At 40.1% G+C, this 16,581-nt stretch overlaps 1 protein-coding gene across 1 annotated transcript; it reads left to right on the forward strand.

Annotated features, from left to right (window-relative positions):
* The first annotated feature begins 976 nt into the window (after positions 1-976).
* On the forward strand, positions 977-8,688 carry LOC101547652 (olfactory receptor 151-like). Its single transcript, XM_055132188.1, has 3 exons — positions 977-1,882; positions 3,134-3,151; positions 8,545-8,688. Exons 1-3 carry the CDS (start codon positions 977-979, stop codon positions 8,686-8,688), a joined length of 1,068 nt encoding a protein of 355 aa, XP_054988163.1.
* The last annotated feature ends 7,893 nt before the right edge of the window (positions 8,689-16,581 follow it).

The raw sequence follows: 16,581 nt of genomic DNA on the forward strand, positions 1-16,581 counted from the left end.
AGCTGGAGCAGAAACACAACTTTACGATGGTGAGACGAGGCTTTCTTTCTTTCTCATTTTCAATAAGTTCCCTTTGATTTCTTTCTTTAAAGTTTTTTATTGATTAGATCCTGTACTTGTAATTCGATCGATAATAGTTTCTCATAAACATAATTCCAATGCCATCTTTTTAACAAAATGTTTGGTGTTGATACTTTTAAGCTAGACAGCAATTTACTGAGCAGATACTGCCTGCCCTTTAACTGATGGTGTGAGATGATCTCAAATTCCATGAAAGAAATTGTACACTCCTGATGCCATTCAAGTTAGTAAGCTTCCTTTCCAAAAGCTTTCCCATGGATGTGCTATTATTTAGGGAGAATAATATTGCCGTAACACTAGAATGGTCTTCAGTATATCTTCAGTATACTGGTTTTTGCATATTGAATATGCCACGGGTAGCTTGGCAGGCTCTGCCGTGAATGCGAGATGCTCTTGGTAGTTTTCTGAGCTCTCCGAGAGGGCAGAGGAATCAAACCCGTGTTGGCCACATGCAAGGCAAATAAGCCTACCTGCTGTGATATTGCTCCAGCCCAGCTTTTATAGGATTTAACAAAATCTTTATGTCACCTTTAACGAGATGCTAGATATATAAGGTATAAACCTGACCTATTGTTGCTGAGTGCCTGCTTGTTCCAGAGAGCAATTTAGTCTTTGAGAACACATAGCAACTTTGATTGATCAGATATTCTATGAGAATTTTGAGAACAGTATGTTGATTTTGCTACTTTATAACCTAAACATATAAATATAAACATAATTGAGTTTTATCATAATTGTTAAGTAACAAATAAATTAGGAAGTACTAGGATATGTTCCATTTTAATGAGTTTTATTTCTTTGTCAAAACTAAAAATTATTAGTTGTCTAAACATATATTGCATAATTTCTATGGTTTCTTTTTTTCAAATCACACATCCCCTGTCTCCTGAAGGAAATGACCAGGTGCAATTATTCCACCGTGACTGAGTTTATCCTGGATGGATTAACACACCGGCCAGAACTCCAGCTGCCTCTCTTCTTCCTGTTTCTAGGAATCTATGGTGTGACGGTAGTGGGGAACCTGGGCATGATCCTCCTGATTACTCTCAACTCCAAGCTCCAGTCTCCTATGTACTTTTTCCTTGGTAATTTGTCATTTTTAGATCTCTCTTATTCTTCAGTTGTCACCCCCAAACTCCTGGGAAACTTTGTATGGGAGAAAAATTTTATTTCCTACTCTGGCTGTATGAGCCAGCTCTTTTTCTTCTGTTTTTTTATTATGGGAGAGTGTTATATGTTGACAGCAATGGCCTATGACAGGTACGTAGCTATCTGCAATCCTCTGTTGTACAATGTCACCATGTCCCCCAAAGTGTGCAATATGTTGGTGATTGGGGTCTATACCATGGGGACATGGGGTGCTTTAGCCCACACAGTTGCCATGACTAGACTTTCCTTCTGTGGGGACAATGTCATCCGCCATTACTTCTGTGATGTAGTTCCTCTTCTGAAGCTCTCCTGCTCCAGCACCCATGTCAATGAGATTTTGTTGATCTTAATAGCTGGATTCAATGTGCTGGCATCTACTCCTCCCATCATCATTTCTTATGCCTTTATATTTGCCAAAATTCTTCAAATGCCTTCAACTGAGAGCAGGTCTAAAGCCTTTGGTACCTGTGGCTCTCACTTGACTACAGTAGGGGTCTTTTATGGCTCTGCCATATTTATGTATTTTAAGCCATCCTCCAGCAACATGGCCCAGGAGAAGGTGGCTTCTGTGTTCTATGCCACAGTGATCCCCATGCTGAATCCCCTGATCTATAGTTTGAGAAATAAGGATGTAAAAAATGTGTTGAGGAAGGTTTGTGGAAAGCATAAAGACCTCCACTCTGGCTCACCAGTATAATAGCAGCCCTGGCAATCAAGTGTGATTATGTTTTCCATTACATGAAAGTAAAATCTCTTTCTAAGATTTACATCCCCTTCTCATTTCCTGCATCATATATATCAGATATTCCCCATTCATGTTTGTGTACATACACCCCTTCCCCGAAGCACACAGTTATACCTGTTCATAGAACAAGCATTTATGTGATATTATGATTCACAGGGTTATTGACACTGTCTGAGTCATTTGAAAAATACTTTTCTGAGGTCAATTTTGTTTTTTTTCATTGTTTCTTTTCGTGTGAAAACTTATTTTTAAAAAAAATTATTTTTTCAATTGAATCACTTTGACATACAGTTACAAAGTGGTTCGTGATTGGGTTTTAGTTGTACAATGTTACAACACCCATTCATTCATGCCATGGATTTTTACAGTCCTTATTCCTTTCCCTTTGAGGAGGACATGAACAGGACAATGCAACCCTGACCATTGGAGAGAGTCCCCAAATAACTGGCAACTTGCAGATTTCCCAGGCACTCATACATCTTCTATGCACATTATTTCCCCTGAAAGTGTATTTCTCACATTAATAAACCTTCTTCAAAGTATATGAACAAATCATAATAGCAGGTATGTCAGTGAACTAGTTTATCTGAAAGGATAAACTGAAAGTGATCTTGTGAAGTGAGATGCTACAGAGGGTTCTGCCTATCCAGAGTTCAGCTCTGTAACCAACAGCTCTTCCATTTGGATATCCAGCTACTGAGAATAGGGACACGTTCCTAAAGTCAGCCCTAAGGAAATCGGTGTTCTCTCTCTCCTCCTGTTTCATGTAGCTCGTATTTCCCAAGAAATCCCTCCCACAGGTTTTATGGCTCGAGTTGTGGTTGCCCCCAAGTTCCTTCCCCCCAGTTTGGACTTGGACAGTGATTATTTTTCTCTTATTTCTCTGACTCTTATTTTGTTTTAAAAAATATTGAATCACTATGAGATAGACCATTACAAAACTGTTCATGATTGGGTATCAGTCATACAGTGGTCCAATATCTATCTCTCCAGCAGTGTATTTTTCCAGCACCAATGTCCCCAGTTTTCCTCCCACCTTTCCTTCCTCCTTCTTTTTCTTTCACTCTTTCTCTCTTTCTCTCTCTCTCTCTCTCTCTGTCTCTCTCTATCTCTCTCTGTATCTCTCTCCCCTTTTGGGCATTGTGGTTTGCAATACAGATACTGAAAAGAAAGATATATATTTTTTTACTTTCAGCACTCAGTTCTTATCCAGTGTGATCATTTCTAACTGCTATTGTCCTACTGGTCCCTTACCTATCTTACCTACTCTCCACCTCTGATAGTTTTTTGGTACATTGAAACCATTGACCAGTTTTCCTGGGCCCTGTTTTCCTTGGATATTAGTCTTATACTTTTTTTTTAATATACCACAAATAAATACAGACATTCTATATCTCTCCCTCTCTTTTTGACCCATTTCACTCAGCATGATACTCTCCATGGCCATCCATTTATAGACAAATTTCATGGCTTCATTTTTCCTAATAGCTGTGTCATATTCCACGGTATAGATTTTTCCATAGTTTCTTTATCCAGTCTTCTGTTCTCAGGCACTCAGATGGTTTCCAGATTCTGACTATTGTGAATCATGGTACAGCGGACATAGAAGTGCAGCTGTTGCTTCTGCTGTGCATTTTTGATCCCTCAAGGTATAGTCCTAGTAGTGGTACTGCTGGTCTGACACTCAGTCTGAGGAAGGCACTCAGGGAACCACATGGTAATGGTCATTTGATCCTGTGTGCTCTAATGTAAATCTTATATTTCAAGCACACCGAGTGGCCTCCCAGGTCCTGATATTCTCTTTGTTTCCTCAGCAGGCATAAAAGACTTTGAGAAATTCTCTTTTGTTTCTCTCCTTTTTATTTTATTCCAAAGTTATCATTTCACTAACCTAAAGAGATAGAGTAAAGTTTATCCAGATATTTGAGTGCGACTCCTGTCTGGTGATATAAATTAGCCGTACTCTCCAAGAGGGTCCTGTATCCCCAGATAAGTGAAGCATAGGTCAAGATCTTCCTTGTAATCCCCATATGAGTGAAACATAGATCAGGATCTTTGAGTATCAGTGGTTCTTGACTATCCAAATTCTCACATATGCATTAGTATAAAATAGGGAAGACTCTGTCATATAATTCATATGACAGCAGTCTGTTGTAGGGAGCCATTTTACAAGCCCAGCTCTTATCCTCTAGTCAAGAGGAGGCTTACTTGGGATTCCTGTAACAAGGTCACCACTGCTGACCTTACTGATCTTATCAGTTTGCCATTCCTCTCTCACTAGCCAAAGCCCATGCCTGATCTGCCCAACGACCATGCCTGATCTGCATTTTACTATTGTTCCTATGGGGGTCCAAGCATGCATACCACCCCCTCCCACCAAGAGGTATAAGTATTGTAACTGCTGTGAATAAACTCTCTCTCTCTCTCTCCTCCTCCTTCAGGCTGTGCATCTGTTCATTCGGTTATGTCCCCTCCTTAGCCCCAAGAAGGGTCCTCCCTGCGGGACAGGAAGATGCCCGCAGGGGGGAGCCCACAGTCTGTGATCTACATTGTTTTTACATTTTGCATGCAATTAGTCAGATGGATCAGTGAAATTACACTTCTGCAGTTCTATTCATATTTTAGTCACTTAAGAGATTTCAGTCTTATTATAAATCAACATCTTGGACTCAAACACATGCTTTACACTCAGCAAGTCCTGGTTCTGTCCCTACCTGTATGTTCCTGGACCATCACCAGGAGTGACTACTGAGGCAGAGTCAAGAGCATCACTTGAGCACTGCTGAATGTGGATCAATGACAAAAATGAGGAAATCATACACTAACACCTTTTGTTGGAGAACAACCATATATGTCAGAATCAGTCTTGATCTAGGATAATATTAAGTAATATAGTCAAATATCCTGTGTTCATGGGCTATGATTATTCTAATAAGATATACAGATTTAAGTGTAGTTTTTGATTAGCAATGACAAATATATGTGTATCTATCAATCTATGCATCCATTCATCCATCTAGTCGGGGATTTTTCACTGTGTTTAACAGAGCGAATACACCCATAACCTTAAATGCTTCCCCATTCCCCTGGATTGTCTTTTGCTATGACACTGCTATGTTTTTTTTCTTTTTGTCACTGTTCAATGTTTCCATTCTCAAGAATAGGTGCAAATTGAGTTATTCAATCATACTTCTTTATCTTCCCTGGTGTACTTATTTTTAATTTCATGTTGTTGCATATATTGATAGGTTATTATTTTATTATTTGATAGTATTTTGAAATATGAATAAACCATAACAAGCTCATATGTTAACCTGGTGATGGATTTTTTTACTGGGGCTATAAAAATATAGCATGAATATCTGGGTGCAATTCTTTTTGTGGGAAAATACTTTAATTAAATAAATGAGAATGGAATGTACGGATCCTATTATAGGTATGCATTTTGAGTTCTTAAACTAAAACTAGGTGGCCACCATATTTTAAACATCATCCTACAGTTTATCAACTAGCAGTTTCTGGATTGTTTGTTTTGCTTTGCGGTTTGGGTTTGCTTTGCTTTGATAGGTTTGAGTCACACATCAGAGTGCTCAGTACTTACTTCTGATTCTGCTTAGGCTTCACTCTTGGCAGTGCCCAGGGATTGAACCAGGGTTGGCTGTGTGCAGGGCAACTTATCCCCTGTACTATCTGTCCCACCCTTTTTATTTTTTAAATTCAGGTCACGTTGATTTACCACATTGTGAATTTTAGCAACACAGCTTCCTCCTTCACTGGTTGTATGTTAGTGCACCACACCCATCACAAACGTTCCAAGTGTGTACTTGTGTTTTATAGTGGTTGAACTTGGTCTTTCTAATGGCTAATATTGGTGAGCTTCTTTTCTCTGGTCTGACTGCTGACTGGGTATCTTCTTGGTAAAAAAGCATATTCAAGTATTAAAACAAATTTCCTATTGATGAATTTGGAAAGTTTTTATATATATTCTGTCATTTATCAAATAACTCATTTGTAAACATGAAGAATTAATACAGTCAAAATGGCAATACTCCCCCAAGCATTGTATAAATTCAATGAGATCCCTATAAAGATAACTTGACATTTTTCAAAGAAAAGGAGCAATCACTCCTGAAATTCATATGGAACAATAAGCCCCCACGAATAGCTAAAGAAAGTCTTGGGAGGAAGAAAATAGGAGGAATCAACCTCCCCAACTTCAAAATATACTATAAAGTGATAGTAATTAAAACAGCATGGTACTGGAAGAAAGGCAGAACCGCAGACCAATGGAACAGGGTTGAATACTCTGACACATACCTCCAAATATATGATCATCCAATCTTTGATGAGGGAGAAATAAATTTGAAGTGGAGCAAGGAAAGCATTTTTAACAAAATGTGCTGTCAAAACTGGACAGCTATATGCAAAAAAAGGAGGGGCTTAGATCTCCACCTATTACCATGTACAAAATTCATTTCAAAATGCATGAAAGACCTCAACATCAGATCAGAATCCCTAAGGTATATTGAATAGAAGACTGGCAAAACCCTCCACGACATTGAAGCCAATGGTATCATCAAAGCCGACAGGCCACTGGCCAAGCAAGTGAAAACAGAGTTAAATAAATGGGACTATCTTAAACTAAGAGGTTTCTGCACCTCAAAAGAAACAGTGACCAAAATACAAAGACAGTCTACAGAGAGGGAAAGGATATTTACCCAGTAACATCCAATAAGGGGTTGATATCAAGGATATACAATGCACTGATTGAACTTCACAAGAAGACAACTGCCAACCCGATCAAAAAATGGGGTGAAGAAATGAACAGAATCTTCCCCAAAGAAGAAATCCATATGGCTGAGAGGCACATAAGAAAATGTCCAACATCACTAATCATCAGGGATATGCAGATCAAAACAATAATAAGATATCATCTCACAGCACAGAGACTAGCCCACACCAAAAAAAACAAAAGCAACCATTGTTGGCGTGGATGTGGGGAGAAAGGGACTCTTCTTTACTGCTGGTGGGAATGCCAACAGACTCAGCCCTTTTGGAAAACAATATGGATGATTCTCAAAAAATTAGAAATTGAGCTTCCATTTGACCCAGCAATACCACTCATGAATATATCCCGGAGAGGCAATAATGTATAGTAGAAATGACATCTGCATTTGTATGTTCATTGAAGCGCTGTTTACAATAGCCAAAATCTGGAAAAAACCAGAGTGCCCGAAAACAGTTGACTGACTGGTTAAAAAATCTTTGGCACATCTACACAATGGAACACTATGCAGCTGTTAGGAAAGATGAAGTTATGAAATATGCATATAAGTGGATCCACATGGATAGTATCATGTTGAGTGAAATGAATCAGAAAGAAAGAGAGAGACATAGAAAGATCGCACTCATATGTGCAGTAGAAAGTAGCAGAATGGGACACTAACACCCAAGAGTAGTAGAAACAAGAACCAGGAGGTCTGCTCCACAGCTTGGAAACTGACATCACATACTGGGGGAAAAGGCAGCTCAGATAGCAAAGGGAACACCTAATAGAGAATGTTTGGAGGACCCACTCAGATTGAAAACTGTGTACCAAAAGTAGACTATAAACCAAATATAAGGGCCACTCAATACCTCTATTGCAAACTATAACATGCAACAGGAGAGAGAACAAAAGGGAATGCCCTGCCGCAGAGACAGGATTGGGTGGTGTGAGTTGGGATGGGGGTGGTGGGAGGGATACTTCATCATTGGTGGAGGAGATGGGCACTGGTGGAGGGTTGTAAACTAAATACAAACCTGAAATTTCATAAGTTTGTAACTGTACCCCACGGTGATTCACTAATAAAATTTTTTTTTAAAAGCAGCAATTTTTTTTTTTGAAGAGAAAAAGAGAGAACAAGCTAACTTCCAGAACTTCAGCAACTCAGAATGAAGTTGAAGACCACAAAAGTTAGTTAGTCATGGCCTGAATTTCCCTGGATGTCATATTTGTCTTGTATGTATGAATTCCTTGGCCACTTGTTGCTGGAGGAAATGTCCTTGCTGAACAGGAACCAAACACAAAACTGTTCTATGAAGCCACGGAAATACTTTTTTAAAAAATAAATCTTTGATAGGTGGATGGAGCAGTAGCACAGAGTTATGGGGTTTGCCTTGCACTTGGCAGACCAGGGTTTGATTCCCAGGATCCGTGAACACTGCCAGGGGTAATTCCTGAGTGCATGAGTGAAAAGTAGCCTCTGAGCATCAGAGCATTGCCAGGTGTGACGCAAAAAGCAATAAATGAATGAATGAATGAATAAATAAATAAATAAATCTTTGATAACAAGACCACTGATATGCCAATGCTTTAAGATATCATCCCAGACAGTTGTAATTGTTGGGTACCTAGTGATTTCAATACTAGAAATCTTTGAGGGCACCCAAGGGCCAACTCTTATTTGATAGACAATATATGTTTCAATTGCACGATCATGCTTTGTTCTCCTCTGTCCAACTACTTAATAATTTAGCAGACTAATGAATAGCCCTTTCTAAATTTCTGTGGTTTCTCTTTTTCCTAGTCACACGTCCCCTGTCTCCTGAAGGAAATGACCAAGTGCAGTCACTACACTGTGACTGAGTTTGTCCTGGAAGGATTAACACACTGGCCAGAACTCCAGCTGCCTCTCTTCTTCCTATTTATAGGCATCTATGGGTCACTGTAGTGGGGAACATGGACATGATCTTCCTGATCACTTTCAACTCCAAGCTCCAGTCTCCCATTTATGTTTTCCTTGGTAATTTGTCATTTTTAGATCTCTCTTATTCCTCAGTTGTTAACCCAAAACTCTAAAGAAACTTTATATGGAAAAACATGTTTTTCCCTGCTCTGAGTGTATGATCCAGCTCTTTTTCTTTTGTGTTTTTTGTATTGGAGGGTGTTTTATGTTAACAGCAATGGCATATGACAGATATGTAGCTGTCTGCAATCCTCTGCTGTACAGTGTCACCATGTCCCCAAAGGTGTGCAGTATGTTGGTGATTGGGGTCTACACCATGGGGAGATGGGGTGCTTTAGCCCACACAATTGTCATGACTAGTGTTTCCTTCTGTGGGGACAATGTCATCCACCATTACTTGTGTGACATATTCCCTCTTCTAAAGCTTTCCTGCTCCAGCACCCATGTCAGTGAACTTCTGGTGATCTATGTGGGTGGATTCCCCGTGCTGACATCAATCTCGATCATTATCATCTCTTATGCTTTTATTATTGCTAAAACATTCTTTGGGTCTCTTCCACTGAGGGCAGGTCGAAAGCATTTGGCTTTGGTCCACCTGACTCAGGCTCTCACCTGACTGCAGTTGGAGTCTTTTATGGCTCTGTCATCTTTATATATTTTAAGCCATCCTCCAGCAACATGGCCCAGGAGCTGGTGGCCTCTGTGTTCTATACCACAGAGATTCCCTGCTGAATCCCCTGATCTACAGCCGAGAAATAAGGATGTAAAAAATGTACTGAGAAACACATCAGGGAAAAGGTAAAGACCTTACCCCCTTTGCTGCAGTTCAGAAGAGCTTAAGATTTGGGGTATACTGTAACTATGCTCTCTCTTTTTTGAATACATAAAACTAGAATCTCTGTCATATATTTTCTTCCTATTTTGTTCCCTGCAACCCATTCATCAGATTCTAATATTTATATATACTCCACAATCACTCATACCTATTCATAGGGCAAGTGTTCACACCATAATATGATTCTATGGCCATTGATGATGTAAATTGGGTTTATTTGTCAATGTATTCCAAGATAAATTAGCATGGAGTGTATTCCTGTTCCTCAGAGGAAGCCTGCATCAAATTAAGTCAGTCCTTGACTATCGAGTCCAAAATAGTTGGCCCCTTGGTGATTTGATGGTCCTTTCCCAGATCCTACATTTTCTCTGTATTTATTTTTTTCTACAAAAAACTTTCACCATAATGTATGAAAAATCACAGATAATTTTATATATAATACAAGGTAAGCCATTACCACATTTTGTCAGAAACGAAGCCCTCTTCCAGCAAAGCTTGAGATAGCAGAGATTTTGCCTTTCCAGAATTTTGCTTTGTAAGTGATAGTGTTTCCTTAGAAACATCAAGTTACTGTGAACATAAATATGTTCCTAAGGACAGCCCCAGAATTCCCCTCTAGTCACTTTTCCCTCCTGTTTCTCTGTAGATGAGGTTCCTCCAAAACCCTTTCCACAGGCACCTGTTTCACAAGGCATCTTAGCTAGGCATATGGTAGACTCCACCTTCATTCCCTCTGTTCATTCTCTGATGTTCACTCTGAGGAGGGCACACCTGGAAGGGGTGCCACGCACAAGGGAACCCTGTGCATCTGCATGCAAAGCCTCTGCCTTCAGCCTTGGAGACACTGCTCTTGGTCTTGATGTTTTTTTGACCTACTTCCTCAGTTGGCACTAAAGGTGGTGAGCATGTTTCTTAGTTCATCTACATGTTATTCTGGTCCCAAAGATATTCCTTTACTACCCATGGACAGGGATTAAATTTCATGTTCAGCTTATGGATTTCCTCTCTTCGATTCTTCGGTGTAGATCTGGTTCTCCTGGATACATAAAATGTATCCAGACAATGGAGGGTCTTTCAGACCATGGAGAGACATTCTATTCTACAGAGATGTCTTCACAGCTTCAGCACTCTCTGGAGGGTGAAGTTTTTCACATCTCCATTGTGAAGAAAAGGGAATAAAACTATGGTGTGATTCTACAGACAGAGATATTGTGACATTGCTTTCACGTTTTGCATAGAAATGAGCAGATGCCATGATGCTTCTAAACTCTACCTAGTAGAGGCACTTCTTAGGGATTCCAGAGTCTCATCTGAAATTGATGTTTTGGGCTCAACCACATACTTAGTATTCAAAAAATTTTTGTAAAAAAACATGTGTGCCCGAGAACAGATGACTGGTTAAAGAAACTTAGGTACATCTACACAATGGAAAGCTATGCAGCTGTTAGAAAAGATGAAGTCATGAACTTTGCATATAAAGGGATCAACATGGAAAGTATCATGCTAAGTGAAATGAGCCAGAAAAAGAGGGACGGACATACAAAGATTGCACTCATCTATGGAATATAAAATAACAGAGTAGGAGACTAATACCCAAGAATAGTAGTATATAATACCGGGAAGTTGGCTCCATAGCTTGGAGGCTGGCCTCACACGCTGGGGGAAAGTCATCTCAGATAGAGAAGGGAATACCAAGTAAACTGTGATTGGAAATCCCGTGCAGGGAGTGAGATGCGTGCTGAAAGTAGACTAGATACTGAACATTATGGCCAATCAATACCCCTACTGCAAACCACAACACCCAAAAGAAGAGAGAGAGAACAAACTGGAATGCCCTTCCACAGATGTTGCGTGGGGTGGGGGGGAAGGGATTGGGGGGCGGGAGGGATACTGGGTTCATTGGTGGTGGAGAATGAACACTGGTGGAGGGATGGGCTCTCGAACAATGCATGAGGGAAAAACAAGCATGAAAATGTGTGAATCTGTAACTATACCCTCACTGTGACTCACTAAATGAAAAACAAATTAATTAAAAAAACAAAAATTTCCTTGTAATCCTTGTTCTGCCCTATATCTGGCATATCCCTTCAAGCACAGGGAGACCCTTGTACGGGTAGTTCCACTGGATGTGGCACAAAAACATTGACAGCAGCAACATCACAACCCGTAAAAATAATGACAGCAAACTTTAACACCTCTTTTGGGAGTCATGCAGTTATATTACAATCCTTCTTGAGTAATACTGTCTTAAATAGCTAGACAAATAGTGTCTAATGGTGTGTCCAGGGGGGTGTATCATCAGTCTTTCCATCCTTCCATCTAATGCACATCAGGAAATATTTGCTATATTCAGCAGAGTGACCCCTCCGGAAACCCTACAAATTTCTTTGTTTCCTGCCGTATCTCCACCCACTGCTCAGCTGAGTTTTCTGTCACTATATGTTACTTTTGCTTCAACAAATTTCTGCAGATCAATGAAATATAATGTGTTTTTTGTGGGTTTATATTCCCAGTGTAATTGTTTTTATTTTCAAGCATGTCATGTGTAGAGGTCATTCTTTTTTATTCTGAGGTAGTATTCCCATGTACCCATGTACGAATAAACCATAATATGTTTACTTACGCTGTGATGGATGACATTGGATTGGTTTTGGTATGGGGCTATATAAAATACAGGATTTTTATCTGTGTGAAAGTGTTTTTGTGAGTCATTTTGGGGGTTTAGTTTAATTTTATTTTTAGTTTTAGGACCACATCTGATGGTGCTCTGAGTTTACTCCTGGCTCTGCACTCAGAATGACTCCTGGAGGTGCTCAAGGGACCATATGAGACCCTGGGGATCAAACCTGGGTTGGCAGTGTGAAAATCAAAAGGCCTAATTGCTGTCCTATTGCTCCAGCCCCCTTCTGTGTTTTTATGGAATAAAATTTATGCTTTTATTTCATTTCATATATTCACCTGAGTAAATATATGAGAATGAAATTTCTGGGTCTTGTTCTAAGTGTGAATTTAGATTCCTTTAGCCTAAAACTATGTGGTCACGTAGCCTGCTTGCCGCCGAGATGTAGTTCCGGGGGCCGCACATGTGCAGCCTCCCCGCAGCTGCATGAGCATGACTCCAGAGGCCAGCTAAACTACCCTTGATATCTGCAGCTTCTTGCAGAATGTCTCCAGACTGAGAACTAAGCCGCGGCCCCATGCCTGCCCAGGAGGGGAAAGGTATTTCTCTCTCTTGAGCCTTTTCCTTGCTGGGGGTGAAGGGCGGGGAGACCGCCGTATTATGAGGACCACAGATGAGAGTTACAAGCTTGCAATGATCCAATATCTGGAAGAAATTTCCCTGGACTTAGTTGCTAAAATACAGAAATCCAAAACCACTCGACCTCATATCTCTTCACAGCAGGTCTGACTCTACTGGGGAACTCCTAACAATAATAGTGAGGTTTTTGTTGAAATATTGAATGTAACCAAAGAAAAGAGAAAATAAAATGAAATTTATCAGTTCGGGGTGGGGAGCAGGATGGGAGGTGTACTGGGTTTTTGGGGTTTCTTTTTTTTGTTTCTGGTGGTGGAATATGAGCACTGGTGACGGATTGGTTGTTTCAGCATTCTATAACTGAGACATAAACCTGAAAGCATTGTAATTTTCCACATGGTGATTCAATTCAATTAAAAAAAAAAACTATGTGGCCACCCAATCTTACATTTTAGCCTACCGTTTAACAGATTGACATTTCTGCATTGCTGTAGAAGCTTTGTTGCGGTGATTTTTCCGATTTTTAAAAATCTGATAAATTTGATTTAACACACTGAAGCGATAGCACAGCGGGTAGGGCATTTGCTTTGCATGAGCAAACACAGGTTCGATTCCTCCGTCCCTTTCGGAGACCCCAACAAGCTTCCGAGCATATCCAGCCAGCATGGCAGAACTGGCAAGCTACCCATGGCATATTCGATATGCCAAAAACTGTAACAAGTCTCACAATAGAGCCTTTACTGCTTGAGCAAATCGATGAGCAAAGGAGAATCATATGAATTATATGAATATAAGAATTACGTAATATAATTAATATTTTAAAATTAAAAATTTTAGATTTTATTTTATAAAATAGCTCATAATATTTGATTACATTTAATATTCAAACACCAATCCCACCACCATTACCCCTTCACACCACCATATTCTCTGTCCCAAACCCAATCTCTGCCCCAAAGCAGAACCAAAATAATGTAATATTTCCACTTATGGTTGGTTGCCTCCTACTTGGGATCGTCATCAAATGTGGTGCAGTACTCTTGGAGTATGGGCAGGGTGTGTCCTATGAAGTGTCGCACAGGTGTGAATGTGGCTGAGTGGTTCAGGAAAAGGTTCACTTGTGGGTGAGGCTCAGACCGAGCCTGTGGAGAGTGGTTGTGAGCATGGCAGCAGTTTTTGGCTGCTGGGTCTGGGTCCCTTGGGGCACAGAGGGGTCTCCCCCACTCCCCTCTGGGGCTCCCTGAGTGCAACAACCTGGTGTAGGGTCCGGCAGCTTTGTTATAGTAAGTGTCATGACATGATAAATTGAATTTTTTATAGTAAAATTATACCCTGTAGGATTGCTGTGATCACTTAGTTCCAGAAGAATTTTAAATTTTCTACATAGACAGTCTTGCCATTTGGGGTCTGAGAGTGGTATTTTCCTATAAATTTTAATCCATTTTTTTAAAAAAATCACATTATTATTTCCCACATGAGCTTTCTTCCATGTGGCACCATCTCAGGGCCTCATACACTTGGGATGTGTTCTCTACCCCGGGTCACACGTCAGCTTCCTCCAGCACCAGTACAGTGGTAAGGAAGTGGTTTATGTGTCTTGTTCTTAATCTTAGCAGAGAAGCATAGAATTTTATTCTATAAAGTACTATGGAGCTATAGAAGTCACATGTGAAATTGCGAGATAAATTTCTAATATAATTGCTCAAATCCATAAGAACATACAAAGGAGGGAGGAGACTTTTTATATAGATTATAATTGCTCCCATTAGGATCCTTTGTCATTATTCCAGGAGAATTCATCTTAATTGGCTCTAATGGTGGTAAAAAGAGTTAAAAATCTAAGAGAAGTTGTGAGTGTGCCATGATTCTGGAACACAGAGCAGAGGGCTGGGGCTCTATATTGACGTGACTGACAACAGCCTCACCAAAATACTGCCTGTCTCTGTGTGATCATCTTCCAGTCATTCCAGTGGGATTCATCACCATATTCTGTCCAACGTTTGCTCCTTCCAAGGAGAAATCAAGTACATTGGGAGTTCCAGTTTGCTGCTCTCCTGGGTGCAGAGATAACTTGTGAATTGCTTTTCTTTTTCTTGGAAGAATTTCCCCTCTGAGACGGGTCCTTGGAGGATACTGGAATCATTCATCTCCATAGAGGTCAAAGTCTTGTGAACAAGTCCAAGTATACCCTTGTTAGAAAGGAAGGAACAGGATACAGAAATCAAAGGAGACGAGGTAACTGTTCACCTGTTGTCTCTAAACCTTAGTGCGCTCACAGATCCTATAGATCGTCCTGCTCCAACCTTTGTAGGAAAGCAGAGTGGAAGGGCTTTTCCTGAAGAGACACGGTGACTTCATGACACAGCTGGAGCAGAAACACAACTTTACGATGGTGAGATGAGGCTTTCTTTCTTTTTCATTTTCAATAAGTACCCTTTGATTTCTTTCTTTAAATTTTTTTTATTGATTAGATCCTGTGTCTTATAATTCTATCAATAATGGTTTTTCATAAATATGATTCCAATGCCATCATTTTAACAAAATGTTTGGTGTTGATACTTTTAAGCTAGACAGCAATTTACTGAGCAGATACTGCCTGCCCTTTAACTGATGGTGTGAGATGATCTCAAATTCCATGAAAGAAATTGTACACTCCTGATGCCATTCAAGTTAGTAAGCTTCCTTTCCAAAAGCTTTCCCACGGATGTGCTATTATTTAGGGAGAATACTACTATCGTAACACTAGAATGGTCTTCAGTGTATCGATTATTGCTTCACCCAATGCCTCTGAATTGAAGGGACTGAGTTTTCAGTTGCTTGTGGATGTGAAGAGAAGGCAGCAGAAAGGAATATTCTCTTGCCTGGGCTGTAATGACAGTACAGTGGATTAGGCACTGGACTTGTTTGTACTGACCTTACATCTGTTCTCGGGCATTCCCGAGGATCCCCCCAGCACCAAGTACTGCCAGGAGTAATTCATGTGTGCAGAGCCAAGCATAAGCCCTGAGCACTTTTGGGTGTGTTCCGCAAAGAGAACAAAACTATAAGAAATGTTTTCTTTTCCTCTTTCTTATGCATGTGACTTTGTCCATGGAAGCCACAATATACTGAGAAAGAAGAAGCAGAGTATTGACTCATTTGAATCCAAGAACTCAGAAAAATGTTAAAACCCTCCAAAACTAGGACTTTGCTTCCCTTTGATCTACACCTTGCCAGTAAGATAGGGCTGCCCAGACCCTTTACTGCTGGAGCTTGTGTGTTTGTCAAATCACTACCCCTGAAATCAAAGGCCCTATGAAATCACACAATAACTTTTATATCTGTCAATGTCACTGTCATCCTGTTGCTCATCAATTTGCTTGAGTGGGCACGACTAACGTCTCTATCGTGAGACTTGTTACTATTTTTGGCTTATCGAATAAGACATGGGTAGCTTGCCAGACTCTGTCGTGAGGGCGAGATACTCTTGGTAGCTTGCTGAACTTTTCGAGAGGAGGGAGGAATGCAACCGATGTTGGACACATGCAAGGTGAACACACTACCTGATTTGCTATTGCTCTAGCCCAACTTTTATAGGACTTAACAAAATCTTAATGTCACCATTAACGAGGTACTAGATATCTAAGGTATAATCCTGACCTATTGTTGCTGAGTGCCTGCTTGTTCCATATAGCAATTTAATCTTTGAGAACACATATAGCAACTTTGATGGATCAGATATTCTATGAGAATTTTGAGCACAGTATATTGATTTTGCTTCTTTATAACCTAAACATATGATTTTAAA

Source organism: Sorex araneus, chromosome 3, assembly GCF_027595985.1.
Source record: "Sorex araneus isolate mSorAra2 chromosome 3, mSorAra2.pri, whole genome shotgun sequence".
Classification (NCBI taxonomy): domain Eukaryota; kingdom Metazoa; phylum Chordata; class Mammalia; order Eulipotyphla; family Soricidae; genus Sorex; species Sorex araneus.

Excerpts from the sequence above, each read along its gene's own strand:
- LOC101547652 (XM_055132188.1), top strand. The coding sequence starts at position 977 with ATGACCAGGTGCAATTATTCCACCGTGACTGAGTTTATCCTGGATGGA.